At 30.7% G+C, this 19,143-nt stretch overlaps 1 protein-coding gene across 3 annotated transcripts in view; it reads right to left on the minus strand.

The window, feature by feature from the left end:
* The window catches only part of LOC145268718 (COP9 signalosome complex subunit 1-like), an 87,984-nt gene that overhangs the window by 10,358 nt on the left and 58,483 nt on the right, over nt 1-19,143 (minus strand). For all 3 annotated transcript variants that reach the window (XM_080124266.1, XM_080124267.1, XM_080124268.1), the window contains exons 10-13: nt 14,173-14,253; nt 11,530-11,667; nt 8,917-9,003; nt 3,925-3,972 (exon numbers count right to left, since the gene is read on the minus strand). In XM_080124266.1, coding sequence (XP_079980392.1) covers nt 3,925-3,972; nt 8,917-9,003; nt 11,530-11,667; nt 14,173-14,253 — 354 coding nt within the window. The remainder of the gene's footprint in view (nt 1-3,924; nt 3,973-8,916; nt 9,004-11,529; nt 11,668-14,172; nt 14,254-19,143) is intronic.

The following is a 19,143-nucleotide window of genomic DNA, read 5'->3' on the forward strand; positions in this document are numbered from 1 at the left end:
GACTAATGCTGGGTGCTGTTGTCGAAGTTCCCGATGCATTTCATCCATTTGTGACAATACTTGTGTGCCACGATGGTTTTGCTTGCATTAAAAAAAAAAAATAAAAAGATAAAAATAATGGCTGAGACTGGTCGCAGACCACCAAACAGTCAGCATGACCTTCTTTTGGTGCAACTCTGGCTTCAGGAAGTGTTATGGAGCTTCATTGGCGTCTAACCACTGAGCCAAGTGTTACTGGTTGTCGTAAAGAACCCACTTTTTATCACAAGACACAACCTGGTCGAAAAACGGGTTATTCTTGTTGCATAGAAGAAGGGAAGATGGCACTTTATAACGTTTCTTTTGGTTGTCATTCAATTCGTGAGGTACTCATCAAGATTTTTGTCTTTCCAATCTCAAGTAGTTGAAAGTCGTATACGTTACATCTAATTCAGAAGCAAGTACTCAAACAGTTGTGCGTGGATTAACTTTGAGTAAGGCTCTTAATTGATCGTTGTCAACATCCGATGACCGACCACTATGCTCATCCTTTTCAAAACTCGTCGCTGCCACAAAATTTCCTTATCTACTATTGTGCTGTGCATTCAGTAGTGGTTCCTAGGCCAACCGTTTTGTTGGTATCGTGAGCTGTTTCAGCAGCTTTTCAGCTTAGCTTGAATTGAAATAAGAAAATTTTGCAAATTTGCTTTTTTTCTATCTTGCCTAAACCTAAACATCAGATTCCATGAACAAAGTTTTTTTCTTAGAACTGCACGCCTGTGGAACTCTTTTCTATTTTCCTGTTTTCCAGCTGACTACAATATGGCCGTCTTCAAGTCCAATGTAAACAAGTTCTTTATGAGCTGTCCACTTAAGTAATCCAATTTACCAAATTTACACTAACTACTATATTGTCCCATTGACTACTGTACACTCTTTAACCCTTATCCTCGAATGGCCTCTGGACCTTGATAAGTGCTGACTCCTTTGTAAAAACAAAAAGGAAACGTTCTTGTTGCATAAAATTCAGAAACAAGTTCTCAAACAGTTGTGCATGGATTGGCTTCAATTAAGGTTCTTAATTGATCATTGTTAACATCTGATAGCCGATCAACGCTCATCGTCTTTAAGACTCTTGTCGCTGGCAAGAAATTTCTTAAACCACTATCGTGCAGTGCATTCAGTAGTTGTTCTTGGGTCAAATGCTTTGTTGATATCGTGAGTTGTTTCAGCAGCTTTTGGGCCTAGCTTGAATTGAAATAAGAAAATTTTGCGAATTTGCTTTTTTTTCATCTTGTATTCAACATTCTGAAAAGAAAATTTTTAAAACGATTGTTATTTACACGGTTATTTAGAGTGAAAAACGATCTTTAAAATGATATATAAAGTAAAGGTATTATAACTAAAACTTATTTCAAAATACATCATTTGAAATCAATTTAAAATTCTACAAGAACTTTCTTATTTGATTGTTTTGTTTTACGGCATATCAACCCTTTCGGATTATTTAATGCCGAATCCAGTTATTTTGGAAATAGTATTCATGTCGCATTCAATTATTTTGTAGAAGGTTTTTTATTTTCAAACTCTTTGTATCTTCAATCACTAGTTTGTAGTGTTTGGTTTGGTTGTTTTATAGTGGATTTTATCGTTTTTGTTCCCTGGCCTGCAGAACATGAGTTTTGCAATGGGAAAAGGGTTACAGTATTAATATTTGGTACATTTTAAGTTAGGAAACCAGTAAGGGAGATAAAAGGGGAAATGGGAAGAAGGAAAAAACCATCACTAATTTTCCCCACTCTTTATCTGTGCCTAAACCTAAGCGTAGATTCCATGAACAAAGCTTCTTTCTTAGAACTGCACGCCTATGGAATTGTCTTCCATTTTTCTGCTTTCCAGCTAACTACAATATGGCTGTCTTCAAGTCTAACATAAACAAGTTTTTGATGAGCCGTTCCATATAAGTTAACAAATTCACCAAATCTCCATTACTAACGATTACTATATTGTCCAATTTCTACTGTAGAATCTTTAACCCTTATCCTCGCGTGGCCTCTTGGCCTTGATAAGTGGTGATGCCTATGTAAAAAAAAAAAAAAGTGTGTGTGTGTGGGGGGTTGTTTTTGTTTATGCAGAACATAATTTTTTCAAAAAGAAGTAGAAAAACAAAAGCACCAATGTCTGCGGAAGCCAATATCTTCAGATAGCTTGAGCTGGTAGCACTAGATTTTCTTAACCTAATATAATTTTTATTAATAATAATTAATTATTATCAATAATTATTATTATTAATAATTATTATTATTAATATAATTTTTATTGTTTAGTCATTGCTCTATATATTATCTATCCAGTTCCTAAAATGCGCTTGTATATATTCACAAAGTCAACCTTCAGGGCCACGGGCAATTAATGCAAAAATCGAAGGAAATTATGTGCATATATAAAGTCAGCAGACATACATATTAAATAGTCAGCATATTCACCGATCAGTTTGTTTCATAAGTAAAATAAATAATATTTGTTTACATCCAATATATCCATATATGGCCGATCGTTCTAAGGAAATATATTTTCCCAGATCTCTAAGGATGGAGACGCTAATAACTGTATTCAATTAAGGTCATCAGCCCTATCACTGCAACATGATAAACAAAGATACAAATGACCAATGGGGGAGGGAAAGAACGGGGGGGGGGGTCTTTTACCCCCTCCCCCCAAAGTGGCTAGAGAGTGGTAGTGGGGGTAGAAATCACATATATCCTTGCCAGAATTTAGGTTTTTGCAGTCATTTCAAGGACGAAAGTCATTCTTTATTGTGGTAGAAAGAGCTCTTGCTGTGAATGTCTTTCTAGGAGGAACCGGAGATTTAAGTTCACTCAGCTGAACACTTTCACAATAACATTCATTGGATGGAAATATATCTTCAAAACCTTTACAACGACGATGTTCACTCTACATAGGTTCGAACGCTTCTTTCTTAGAACTGCCCGCCTATGGAACACTGTTCTGCTGGCTTGCTTCTTTACAGACTAAAACATTGTTGCCTTCAAGTCCAATGTAAACAAGTTCGGAAAAGTCTGACGATATTCACTCTACACAGGTCTGAACGCTTCTGCCCACTCCCAACAACCTGCTTTTATGGTACCCGGGCGCACCTCAAAATCACGTGTGAAACACAAATTTTCAAGAACTGTTTGAGACCATGGGCGTTAAAAGACCACGGTCGCTATCTTGGAGCTTTTTGATTTTTCTTCTCAGCCCACACGACAGACACGAGCACGTTTTTGCGGGTAAGCCTTCTCTATCCCCTCCCCCCCCACAAAAATTATAAAAATCAAACGAACAAAGCCTCTCCCAAAATACTACTCCCACTGATTATCAAGAGACTGAAAGCACTCAAAGAATGACTGAAACAAGATCACTGTGCCACGATGTACAGGGTTCGTATAGATTTTCAATGTCCATTTTCAAAGATTTTTCAAGGCTGTTTACATGGAGTTCACCACTTATCAAGGCCCAATAGCCACTCAGGGATAAGGGTTATTGTGTGCTCAGTAATCAAAGGGATAGTGTAGCAATAGTTTTGGAGAATTTGTAAGGTGTCATTACTTGGGGAGGGGGGGGGCGGTTCATCAGGAATTTGCTTGTGTTGGACTTGAAGACATCCAGGTTGAAGTTGGGAGGGAAACAGGCAAGCGGAACAGAGTTCCACAGGCGTGCAGTTCTAAGAAAGAAGCTTTGTTCATGGTATCTACGTTTTGATTTAGGCACAGATAGGGAGTGGGGAAAATTATTGACGGTGGTTTCAGCTAGTCGGGTGTTTTTTGAAAAAGATTGGCGAGGGGGGACCTGAGAATGAAGCTCGTTAAGCACTTGTGAAGAGACAGCTAAATAAGAACAGAAAGGGGGAACAATGAAATAAACAAATAGAGTGTTTCTTACCGAAACCAATAGGTGACGTTTTGCAAAAGCTGCTCTGAGTATTACCCCCTGGAAAAAAAAAAAAAAAAAAAGAAAAAAAAAAGAAAAAAAAAAATCAAATATCTATACTCTTATTTATTTTTTTGTGTGTTGATATTCATTAAAAAATATTTATTTAAAAAGAAAATACAACTTTGTTATATAAGGGTTGTGAAATTGCATTCACTAGCAAAAGGTCTAGCTAATTTGTATAATCTTTTGAACATTCATTTTAATTCATTCCCTATTAGTGTTTTTCGGTTTTCTTATACGATGATCATCTTTAGTTAACTATTACGTGTAATTATATTCATGCAGATATTCTACATGATTTATACTTGCGTAATATTTGCGTAAAAAGGATATAGTAAATACAAAATTGTCTCCATATATATTTATGTATGTGTATATATATATTTGTTTTAAAAAATTTTGCCTCCTGTCAGTTTTTGGTCTACAGACATGAAACTTAATATATAGGATATTCAGACCTATGTGAAACTTTATAATTGGGAAAATAGAAGTTGGAAACAGGGAAAATCAGAGCAAAAAGTGTGAAATTAAAAAAAAAAAAAAAAAAAAAAAAAAAGATTTTTCCAGGTGAAGGGCGAACGACGGCATTATGAATATGCATGCATAACGTAATAGCTATTGGTTCATGTTTTAATTTTCAGCCTTGCAGAAAACCTGTCTTCATAGCTCAGGCATTAATGTAAGAAGAAAAAGTAAATTGTAAGCTAAACGTTTTGGTTTCGATTTTCTGTGGTGGCGCACAAATTGTTTTTTTGTTTTTTTTTTAATCATTACGATATACTAAGTCCAATATCTATAATATAAATATTATCCTGATAGATTCTAAAATCAAGAAACATAACCATACTAAATAGAGCAATTTAAAAATAAATTAAAAAATTTTTAAATTGATAACGAAAATAAAAACTGAAAAATTAAAAATGTTTATTAATCCATCAAAAATTCAAACAAAGAATTATTCTTAACCCATGGATTTTCAAAGACAGGTTGTTTTCATCAGAAGATGAACATAAAATTATCACTAATTAGCATGAATAAATAAATTTAAAAAAAAAAAAAAAAACCACTGATTTATCAAAAATGTATTACTAAATGTTTATTCTCTGGTAAGTGTCTACTTTGGAAATTCATGTGTCAAGATCTATTTTTGTGAGATCTCTATATATATATATGTGTGTGTGGATAACTATAATGCTCGCTATCTTGGGTTGAGTATATTGGGAAGTGATATACAAACTGCCATCAGCATAGTAAGCGATGCTCTTTGTGTAAAGAGATTGAGCTTAGGTATTTGGACAATGTAAAAACATTGTTAATTCACTGCCCTCATAGTAGCAGTCGTATAGCGCAACGGTTAGAAACTGACTCATTTGGGCGATCGGGTTTCGATCCTGGCTTGAGATAGTTGCTTGTCTAGCCGCACTGATGAGCTGTGAAACAGCGAAACAGTACTGTATGTGGATGACTATGTATATATATATATATATATATATATATTACATACAAACACACAAGTAGGGTGACCTGGCATTGTCCCGGACTGAATCCATGAATATTTCACATACCCATATTCGTAGTCGAATTTGGTGAAATCACCCATTTTTCTATCAAATCGATTGATTGCCTGCTCTAGTTGAGGAACTCATCGCGATGCACCGGAAGGAAGCTGCAGTCCACAATATATTGTAATCTACATTGCACAGTAGAGAACCTGCTGTTGATTTTATAATTTTTTTCTTTATATATATATATATATATATATAATGGCCTGAATTAAAATTTAAAACGCGAAAGTCAAGTATTATGCTTCAATTATGCTCTAAACAAAAGCATTCATTTTAGAACATGCCTCTGTCATGTCAATAAAACCTACTGTTGATTTTATATGTCAGGCCTTTCAGCTTGTGTACTAATAAAACTTCTCAAATGAACTCGTGTTGTTGGACTGTGCAAGGTGTTTATTTTTACCACTGTTTTTTTTTTTTTTTTGGCTCAACACACCTCCAAACATCCGGGCACCCATGCTAGTCTATTATATAAAAGGGAAAATGAGTGCAAGCGTTTGTGTATGTCCTCGAATGGGTTTTTCGCCAAGCTTCTCACGTCTGTTACGTTTATTTTGAAGTTTCCTTATACTCCCTAGATTGAAATATCTCTTGTGACATTTCAGCAAGTCATCGTCACCGATGAATTGACTTTGGTTAATTTCAAAAGTGTCTGTGTAGCCTCCTAGCTGGGACATCTTGAAAGCAATTAGGTTTGACCAACTGGGGGAGAGGGGGGGGTCATCAGACAATTGCTATTCATTAAGACACTGCCAGAGTTCCCCCCCTTTTTTCCTCAACATCATGGGGAAACATAAATAAAACAGTAGAAAGTGGGAAGCTTAACTGGCCTCCAGCCAGACGTTTATTTCTGCGCCTGCGTGAACCCATTCACTTAACTATCCATTTCTGCAAGTCAACTTCTTGATTGACATCGCTAAATTTGAACGCTTTATCCTTCCGTTTACATCATGGCGTAGCGATAAGATGTCAGGTTTCCTTTCACTTTCTTTTCTGCTTTCACGTCAAAGGTTAGAGCCTGCCTTCTGTCACTTTTTTTTTTGGGGGGGGGGGGCTCAACACACACCTATAAACAACCGGGTGACGCTGGGCACCCAGGCTAGTTGAATATATAAGAGGCAAAACGTGTGTGTGTGTGTTTGTATGTCTGCAAAAAACTTTCGACAGACACGACAGTTCCTGACAAGATCAGTATCGTTTTGAAACTCCATCTCTCGGATGACAAATATCGAAAAATGGGCCAAAGACAATAATTCCTTCACCCTCAACTTGGCAGTTTTCTACAAGGAGGGGTCGCTTTTTTCATCGACATTTTCGCAAGTCATCGTCTCTGTTGGATTGACTACACTTAATTTGAATGCTTGTGACTTCCGGTTGTGCCATGGACGCACCAGCTAAGATGTTACGTTTTTATTTTTCCTCCTTCGCGTTATGAGTTCGAGCCTGCCTGCCTACTAACACTTTTTTCTTTTTATTATTATTTTTAACACCTCTCTCCACCCAAACTGCCTACTGTAATTTTGACCCTCTGCTACTACCACTTTTTTCGGGGTTCCTTATTACACCACCTCCATACACCCGGTCCTCTTGCTAGTATATATATATATATATATATATATATATATGTGCCCGGCATTGCCCAGGTGTTCGGAGGTGTGTGTTGAGAAAAAAAAAATAAATAAAAATAAACAAAGTGGTAGTAGGCAGGCAGGCAGGCTCGAACCCATGCTGCAAAGGCGGAAAAGAAAGTGAAAGAAAATCTGATGTCTTAGCCGATGTCTCCATGACACAATCAGAAGTCAAAAGCATTGAAATTAACAAAAGTCAATTCAATGGTGACGATGACTCGTTAAAATGTCACACACACACACACACACACACACACACACACAAAAAAAAAAAAAAAAAAAAAAAAGCCCCTTCTTACTTTTCGATATTTGTCATCAGAGATATTGAGCTTCAAAATGATACAGATCTTGTACGGATCACTCGCTTCTGTCGAAAGTTTTAGGCAGACATACAAACATACATTTAAACAAACTGGTTTATATTTAAGTTATATTATAACTGGTGGTATAGATTGGTTTCCTAGAAGTAAATCTACTGAAACCCGTGTGATTATTAAAGATTGCTCAGTGGAGGACAGAAACAGACCATATATAAGTATAAAGATTAATAATTGTAAATTATAATTCAATTTCAAAAGGACGGACAAACAAAATCAAATGGACTGTACGATCGTTTCGGAAATGATATTCATTTTATTAAAATCGACAAAGATTGTGTTTTTGAATATCGTCTCTTCATAATCACAGACAATTAAGACTTTACAACATCATGCCCATTTATGTACTGATAAACTTTTAAACAAATTTTCTAATGCAACTCAATAAGGACTATCCACTTTACTACAAAAATGTTAGATTTATTTTGGTGTCTTAACCCTAACCCACCATGCTGATGAGGAGACTATATTAAAAAACACATTCTTTGTCAATTATTGTCACTTTTAATAAAATGAATATCGTTTGCGAAACAATTGTACACTTAATTTGATTTTGTTTGTTCATCCTTTTGTCAAAACTTCAGCTTTTCACAGTTGTTGTTTCTAACATATTGGGTTTTAAAATTTCATCCCTTAGTTTTGGATGCTACTGTAGCTCTCGAATAAATATACCTATGACACTTATTATATATCAACACTATGAGTACTGTTCTTTTAAACTATTAATATATAAAAATAAACTTTTCTCTTTAGACTCCAGGTCTAATTCCCTGTATAAAATATAAATTTGTATACACACATGTCTTATTTGTAGTATTCCGAATTTTACTGGGTTTATGTAATTCAGTAATTGTTCATATACCAATAAATTTTAAGCCAAAAAGAGATGACTTAAACCGTAAGCTACAAAATTATCGTATTTCATAATTGAGCATTCATATACAGAAACCAAGACTTCAAAGAATGGGTTGATAGTGTATTTCATTGTTAGTATTATTTCAAGACCATTCGGACAAATCCAAAAAAAATACTTTGCAAAAGAGAAATGTTTTCCATAATTTTTTTATTGTTAAAGTGTTTTTTATTCAATAAGTCTGAAGAAAGGCTATTCTTGTGAAAATTTTCAAACAACAATGTTTGAATTTGTGCAAAGGGTCTCAAAACAATTATAACCAACAATGAAATAAACTATTTGTTGCTATCAATCCATTCTTCTCTGAAGTCTTGGTTTTTTGTTAAAACAGTGTGTGTATATATATATATATATATATATATATATATATATATATATATATATATATAGAGAGAGAGAGAGAGAGAGAGGGAGGGAGAGAGTTAAGAACGTGCAAATAAATTCTAGCATTGTCTTACTAAAGTTTTCCGCTGATATTCGTGCAAAAAAGTAAGAGCCTTCTCATAAGTGGAACTTCGCTGGTCTATATTTTTGGTATATACAACCTGGAAAACAAAAACAAAAAAAATCTCACACATAATTGCGAAACAGGAAAATCTAAGTATTTTGTCAGAAATACTCATTTCATGTTTAAAACAACCTCGTATTTGCATATTAAATAGTGATGGGACGATTCCAATATTTTTATGATTCCAATACAATTACCGATTCCAATTCTTTATAGATCTCTATATTAAACTATGGATTTTTTTTTTGTTTTCAATTACCATAAAAACATGTTAAACGTGCAGATATTTTCTCAAACATAAAATACCTTTTTTTTTGGGGGGGGGGGTTGAGCTATTGCTTGTCTTGCTCTCCTTTGTGACGGAGTCTACGTGTTGGGTCTCTACATGTTAACACATGTAAATGTGTATAACATTCCAGGAAGTGATAAGGATATGCTATATAGTTGTGGAACACGAGAAATTATGTTATTTCTGTTTGTCGAGCTATCTATATATCTATGCACATCTATCAATCTAGCTAGATATCTATATAGATATGTGTATTTATCTCGATCTATCTACCTAACTGGCGATCTAAATAAGAGATGTAAAGCTATGTTTTGATAAAAGTTGTCAAAACATGATTGAGATATAAAATGGACAAGTTGCAACGGAAGCTCTAAAAATAGCTGACCGGAAGGACGTGTTTGTTATCACGTGTTTAGATTGGCTGGACATAGAGAAGTTAGAATTTAGACGTTGAGAAGAGCGGATGGATTAATGGTTGTTTTTTTGTTTCCTCAAGATGTTGAGGGAAAACCAGCTCCCCATAAAAAGGGAAGTGTCCAAATGAATAGCAATTGTCTGATATGACGGTTTTCACTGCATTGATCAAAGCTGATTGCTTTTTGGACGTCCCTAGCAGGAAAGCCAAGGAACACTGCATTCGCTTCGATTAGTTTCACTTTATTTATACTAAAATGCTGAACAAACAAGACAAAACGGAATAGCACGAATTTTATAAAAAGTCAATCAAAATAAATCTAGACATAACATCCCTTTGCAAATTGTAGATATTATGATCTAGGAGGTATATAAAAAGTTCTAAGACATTGTTAACTCTTAGATATTATCATTTAGAGGTGATATAAAAAGTTTTAAGAAGGAAGGAGCCGACCGAGAAGTCCAGCGAAAAAAAGCCTTTTACAGACATACACAAAAAACGAACATATATACACACATTTTCGCTTTTATATATATATAGATTAACGGTTGAATATGGTTAAATTTATGTCTGTTTTTGCATTAAATATTAATCCCTATATACCCCTGACTGTGCATTGAACAGATACCATAATTTTTTTTCTTTTTCCTATTCACCTCTTCATTACCAAACAAGGCATATTGCCACTTGGACGTAAGGGGCTACTAATTGGAACCATGCCTAATAAAGGTTAAGATGTTGGTTTACATTACATTTAAATTTCTGCATATCAGTACAGTTTTTTTTGCTTTGTTTTTTTACATAGGCGTCACCACTTATCAAGGCCAAGAGGCCACTCAAGGATAAGGGTTAAAGAGTGTACTGTAGTCAAAAAGACAATATAGTAATCGATAGTAATGGAAGTTTGGTAAATTTGTTAACTTAAGTGAAACGGCTCATCAGAAACTTGTTCATGTTGGACTTGAAGACGACCATATTATAGACAGCTGGAAAGCAGGAAAACAGAAGAGTTCCATAGGCGTGCAGAAGCTTTGATCATGGAATCTACATTTAGGTTTAGGCACAGATAAAGAGTGGGGGGAATTATTGATAGTGTTTTCAGCTAGACGAGTGTTTCTTATGAAAGTTAGCAGGAAGGGAATTCCAAAGTTTAGCTGCTCGAGGGAAGAAACTAATTAGAGTAGAAAGCTTCTTGACATTTAGGAACCTCAACAGTTAAGGGGTGTGATTTTGTTGCTAAGCATGTTTGTCGATGATGTGTACGTCGTGGAGGGGGGGGCACAAGTGCAATGAGCTCAGAGCACATTCCATTAAAATACTTGCAAAAAAAAGGCACAGAGATGCAACATTGCGTCGATGGGACAGGGTTGGAGCCTAGTTGTTGCACCTTATGAAGATCCATACAAAATTTCATTCAGATTGACCCAGTAGTTTCCGGAAAAAAAATAGAACAGACTGACTAAGAGAAATATGATATAGAAGTGATACGGAGAGATTTGAGAGAAAGAGGGATAAATGAAGACCTGGCCAGAGATTGGAAGTACAACTTGTTGCAAAATTTAAAAAAAAAAAAAAAAAAAAAAAAAAAAAAAAAAGTAATGGACGGTTATCAGGGAATCGCCCGGACCAAAGGACACCACTGAAAACATAAGTCCCTCTCCGATAAATTTAGGGGCAAAAAAAAAAAGAAAAAGAAAATGGAACAGACTAAGAGAAATATAATATAGAAATGATACGAACAGATTTGAGAGAAAGAGGGATAAATAAAGGCCTGGCCAGAGATATGAAATATAACAAATGTTTTTACATTGTCATCACAAACAGAGAATTTGCACGATGACGAGAACGAATACCCTTACCTTGTTATGAGAATCGATCCTGGCATTAATCTGCCCTTCAAGAATCAGTTGCATCAGCTCGTCTTCTAAATCCTTCACGTTTGTATTGAATGCTTCGGCCATGTCGTGCATATCAACGGAAAGATAGGGCCTGAAATACTGAAGACATAAAGCAAATTGATATCTATCCCATATGCATCATACAAAATATGTGCTAAAATATTCCTGAGTATTCGAATCCAGTAAGGTTTAACAAAAAACAAAAAATAAATAATAATTAATTACTCTAATTCACTGTAATTGGCAATTAAATCACCAGAAAGTTATAAAAAAAAAAAAAAAAAAAAAAAAAAGGTCTGAAATTAAATGATTATTAGGGCTGTGACAACAGAATATTCTTTTCATTCTTTTGACTCAAATATATATCAGACACAGACAATCAACTGAGAACCACATCAGTCTATATAAAAATTAGTGTTGGGCCGATTAATCGGAAATCGAAAAAATCAGAAATTTTGGGGGTATCGGAAAAATTTGTGCCTATTTTCTGATGCCAACAATGATTCTTTTAATGGGCTTTTTCATTTGATTTTTTTTAAAGAAAAATATTCCACCACTGATAGTAAAACTAAAATAGTGAATATCTGTTGATTTTAACCTATTAATAAAACTAAAATCGATAGATCATCCCTCACAAGTGTATCCTTACATGTTTTATGGTAATCGTGAAAAATAACTTTATAGTTAAATATGTAGACGTTCTACGCATGCGTCAGATGACGTCATGACCTGATTTAGTTTAAATAGTGGAAGAACTGACAAAATTTCATGTTAGCTCAGTTGGTTAGCGCGTTGGTTCATTATCTAAATGTTTTGGGTTCGAATCGTGGTGTGAGATGTCTTCTTTGTTTTTTCGATTTTTTAAATTTAAATATTGAACCAGTGTTATTTAAGCCATTTTTCACGTAACGTTCGTTTTTCTGTTTTTTTTTTTTTTTTTGTTTTTTACTTGGCTTATTCTTCGGTTTTCATTAACACCCCCGACTGACCACACACACCCAAAAACACCCGGGTACCCACCGATTTTTTTAAATCTTAATATCGAAACAGGCTTATTTAAGCCATTTTTCACTTTTTTTTTTTTTTTTTTTTTTTTTTAACGCTCGTTTTTCTGTTTTCTTTTTTTCGATTTTTATATTTAACATCGTTCGTTTGCCTTATGTTAGTTTCTTTGTTTTTTTCTCGATGTTTTGATTACCCCCCCCCCACACACACACCCGGATTCGTTTTTCTGTTTTCTTTTTTTACTTCGCTTATTCTTAGGTTTTCATTAACACCCCCACCCCTTCCAAACACTCGTTTGTTTTTCCAATTTTTAAAAAGAAGTTTAACATAGGGTTTGGATCTAACACCCCCCCCCCACCCACCCCCAAAAAACATTTCGCTGTCATTTTTTTTTTAAATATTTGTTTTCATGCCTACCTTCCTACCAAAACGTTTTTTTGGGGTTTTTGATCTACCCTCCCCTCTCTACAAGCACCCAGGCAACGCCGGGTACACCCGCTAAACTATAATATAAAAGTGAAAATGTGTATGCGAGTACATTTTTTTCGTATGTCTGCCTAAGGCTTGGGGGAGAGGGGGGGGGGCTCATGGTGGTCACTGTTTCTTAGAACTTTTTATATACTCCCTCGATTATAATAGGTCCGATTTACGAAAGAACGTTCTGTCTCTTATTTCAGTGACTTTTATGTTACAAAATTTGTGCTGTGATGTTTGACCTAGAAAACCACACATTGGCGTTTAATCACCTGCTTTTTTTAAATGTTTAATTTCAAACATTATCACTTCCCTGCCCTCGTAGCGTTGTGGTAAGTTATCAGACTATTCGCCTCAAGGCTTCGGGTTCGACTCTACCTCCCTACCAAAGCTTTTTTTTCTTTTTCACCTCCAAACACCCGGGCAATAGCGGGTATCCCTGCTAGTCCGTAATATAAATCTCAACTGTCTGTTTAATTCTATGCATGTTTATATGTCTGCCTAAAACTTTTGACACAGGCAACAGATTTTCACGAGATCTGTATCATTTTGAAGCTCGACCCTTCGGACGACAAATATTGAAAAACATTAATTCCCTCACCTTCACCTTAGCACTTTTCTACAGGGAGAGGTAGTTTTTTTTTTCGCTGATATTTTCAAAAGTCATCCCCTTTTTTCAATTGACTAGCCTTAATTTAAACATTCATCACTTCCGGTTTGGTGATGGGCGCAACAGCAAAGATGTCACGTTTTTTTTTCATGTTCTTATCGTTCTTCGCGGTATGGGTTCAAGCCTGCCTGCCTACTACCACTTCTTTCTATTTCTTTTTTATTATACTCACTACACATCTCCAAACACCCTTGCAACACCGGGCACTTAGGCTAGTTATATATAAAAATAATTTTATAAAATCAACAGTAAGTTCTCTACAGTGCAATGTAAACTATAAGGTATTGTGGATTAAGTCCACTGCAAGAGGTATGTGAAGCTTCCTCCAAGAATAGGCGATTTCACCGATTTCGATGACAATAAAAATACCCGAGTACAAAACATTTATTGATCATCATGCAATACTTTTTACTGTATTCATATCCAACACGGCAGCAGAAAACAATAAAACTTACCTGAGAAAGAGCCTTCTTACGAATCAGCATATACAAAGGTTGTACGTGTGGAGCCAAAAAATTATCCAATAACAAATTATCCTGAAAAAAATAAGAAAAAAAAAAAAAAAAAAAAAAATGAATCAAATCTATATGAATAAAACAATAGATGTATGTATGCAGGGCTTTACGTTGAGAGTGAAACAGTCACATTTGATTTTTTCAAGTGGCAACTAGAAAGGATAAAACGCTTCTCTTTTGGCAATCCTGTTTTTACTGAATCTTCACTATGGCACATCTTACACATGTCTCACTGAATGGTATAGATTGGTCAAACATGAGAGGAAAAACTTAGCAAAATAATCAGAGAGAAATACTAATATTTAGCATGACTACGTATTTGATAGTTAATACACAGGATGGAACTAAAAGTTTCGAGTTTTAGACACAAAACTTAACATAATATAAATATGAAAAACAGTTCATGCAAACTAAGTATTTACTTCAACAGTGCTCAATACATAAGTAGAGCTAGGTAGTAAGTTATAAAATATATATGGCAATTAAGCTACACGGAATATTCTGCATAGCTTAATTACCATATATATATATATATATATATATTTTATAACTTACTAATATATATATATATATATATTTTATAACTTACTAATATATATATATATATATATATATATTTTATAACTTACTAATATATATATATATATATATATATATTTTATAACTTACTAATATATATATATATATATATTTTATAACTTACTAATATATATATATATATATATATATATTTTATAACTTACTAATATATATATATATATATATATATATTTTATAACTTACTAATATATATATATATATATATATTTTATAACTTACTAATATATATATATATATATATTTTATAACTTACTAATATATATATATATATTTTATAACTTACTAATATATATATATATATTTTATAACTTACTAATATATATATATATATTTTATAACTTACTAATATATATATATATATATTTTATAACTTACTAATATATATATATTTTATAACTTACTAATATATATATATTTTATAACTTACTAATATATATATATTTTATAACTTACTAATATATATATATATATTTTATAACTTACTAATATATATATATATTATAACTTACTAATATATATATATATATATATATATATATATATATATTATAACTTACTAATATATATATATATATATATATATATATTATAACTTACTAATATATATATATATATATATATATATATTATAACTTACTAATATATATATATATATATATATATATATATATTATAACTTACTAATATATATATATATATATATTTTATAACTTACTAATATATATATATATTTTAAACTTACTAATATATATATATATTTTATAACTTACTAATATATATATATATATATTTTATAACTTACTAATATATATACACTTGTGCTCGATATTATTCATACCCCTCGGATCTTTGAGATTTCTATAAGAATATTGCTCAAACCAGAAGGTAGACAATATTAAAGGGATTTCAAACAATAAATCAAGCATAAGCATTTATTTTAAACTCAACAAATAAATAAATTATGCAAGTTTGAAACAGTATACAAAGAAAAACAATAATGGCACTAGTTCAAAATTATTCATACCTCTCTTACTAATAGTCAATAGCATGCCCTTTATTCTTAATAACTGCCTGTAACCGTTTTGGATATTTATCAACAAGGTTTTTACAAGCATCAACACTGATTTTTTACCATTCTTCAATGCAGTAGTTCTCCAAATCCCTCAAATTTCTAGGTTTCCGCTTTTTAACCTCAGTTTTCAATATGTGCTAGAGGTTTTCGATAGGGTTCAGGTCGGGACTCTGGCTAGGCCATTCCAAAATATTAATTTGATTATCCTCAAACCATTTCTTGACTATTTTGGCAGTATGTTTTGGATCATTATCCTGTTGAAGGACCCAGTTTGGTCCTAAATGGAGCTTCTCCGCATCCTGTCTAATGTTTTTCTGGAGTATCTCCAAATATTGCTCCTTCTTCATGGTTCCATCTATCTTGACCAAACTACCTGGACCACTAGCCGAAAAGGAGCCCCAAAACATTAGGCTACCACCACCATGTTTCACCGTGGGTATGGTGTTCTTTGGGTTGTAAGCTTCTCCTTTCTTCCTCCAAACGTAAGAAGCATCCATATGGCCAAACAATCCAATTTTTGTTTCGTCAGTCCACAAAATACTTGAGAAAACGGACTCTGAAGAATTCACATGGGTCCTAGCAAACTTTAGACGTGCTGCAAGGTGTTTTCCGGTGTGCAATGGAGTCCTTCTTGGTCTTCTTCCTTTCAGACCATTTTCATGCAGAGTCCTTTGCAATGTTTGCCTTGATATTTTTATGCCAGAAGACTCCAGATTTTCTAAAATGTCCTTAGTAGTGGTGGTTGGATTTGCATTAACACTGCTTACAATATTCCTGGTGGCTCTAGCAGACAGTTTCCTTTTCCTTCCTCTACCAATCAAGTTGTTTGTTGTGTGGTGGCTCTGGAATTTTTTGATGATGCTCTGTACTGTTGCTGTAGGGACCTCAAATTTCTTGGAAATTGACTTGTAACCTAAACCATCCTTATGTGAATTCACAATTTTAGTCCTAAGATCATTACTAAGCTCTTTTTTCTTCCCCATTCTAATAATTTTTATTCTTTTATTGGTTTTCAGTTGATATAATTTTAATTTCTGAAAAATGCAAAAAACGAAATGAAATTAATCAAAGGTTGTATAAAAGCATTCAAAATAAGAATCAAACAGGAAACAAACAGTCAGAAACTCGATTAATACTGAAAAAATAAGGGGGTATGATTATTTTTGAACATTGCAGATTTTATAAATAGCTGTATATTTCTTTTATTACAAGTATCCCAAGATTTTAAAATGACGAAAATGATCAGAAGAGGTTTATTAAGAATATGTATCAATATGGACGTAAACAATAAATTCTTACAAAGTTACACCTAATAAACTCAATTTTCAAGGAGGGGTATGAATAATATCGGGCACAAGTGTATATATATATATATATATTTTATAACTTACTAATATATATATATATTTATATATATATATTATAACTTACTAATATATATATATATTTATATATATATATTATAACTTACTAATATATATATATATTTATATATATATATTATAACTTACTAATATATATATATATTTATATATATATGTTATAACTTACTAATATATATATATATTTATATATATATATTATAACTTACTAATATATATATATATATATATATATATTATAACTTACTAATATATATATATATATATATATATATTATAACTTACTAATATATATATATATATATATATATATTATAACTTACTAATATATATATATATATATATATATATATATATTATAACTTACTAATATATATATATATATATATATTATAACTTACTAATATATATATATATATATATTATAACTTACTAATATATATATATATTTTATAACTTACTAATATATATATATATTTTATAACTTACTAATATATATATATATTTTATAACTTACTAATATATATATATATATTTTATAACTTACTAATATATATATATATATTTTATAATTTACTAATATATATATATATATTTTATAATTTACTAATATATATATATATATATATTTTATAACTTACTAATATATATATATATATTTTATAATTTACTAATATATATATATATATTTTATAATTTACTAATATATATATATATATTTTATAACTTACTAATATATATATATATATTATAACTTACTAATATATATATATATTTTATAGCTTACTAATATATATATATATATTATAACTTACTAATATATATATATATTTTATAACTTACTAATATATATATATATTTTATAACTTACTAATATATATATATATTTTATAACTTACTAATATATATATATATTTTATAACTTACTAATATATATATATATTTTATAACTTACTAATATATATATATATTTTATAACTTACTAATATATATATATATTTTATAACTTACTAATATATATATATATTTTATAACTTACTAATATATATATATATTTTATAACTTACTAATATATATATATATTTTATAACTTACTAATATATATATATATTTTATAACTTACTAATATATATATATATTTTATAACTTACTAATATATATATATATATTTTATAACTTACTAATATATATATATATTTTATAACTTACTAATATATATATATATTTTATAACTTACTAATATATATATATATATATATATATATATATATATATTTTATAACTTACTAATATATATATATATATATATATATATTTTATAACTTACTAATATATATATATATATATTTTATAACTTACTAATATATATATATATATATATTTTATAACTTACTAATATATATATATATATATATATATATTTTATAACTTACTAATATATATATATATATATTTTATAACTTACTAATATATATATATATATATATATATATTTTATAACTTACTAATATATATATATATATATTTTATAACTTACTAATATATATATATATATATTTTATAACTTACTAATATATATATATATATATATTTTATAACTTACTAATATATATATATATATATATTTTATAACTTACTAATATATATATATATATATATTTTATAACTTACTAATATATATATATATATATATTTTATAACTTACTAATATATATATATATATATATTTTATAACTTACTAATATATATATATATATATTTTATAACTTACTAATATATATATATATATATATTTTATAACTTACTAATATATATATATATATTTTATAACTTACTAATATATATATATATATTTTA

Source organism: Euprymna scolopes, chromosome 44, assembly GCF_053919585.1.
Source record: "Euprymna scolopes isolate OS-2025 chromosome 44, ASM5391958v1, whole genome shotgun sequence".
Lineage (NCBI taxonomy): Eukaryota > Metazoa > Mollusca > Cephalopoda > Sepiida > Sepiolidae > Euprymna > Euprymna scolopes.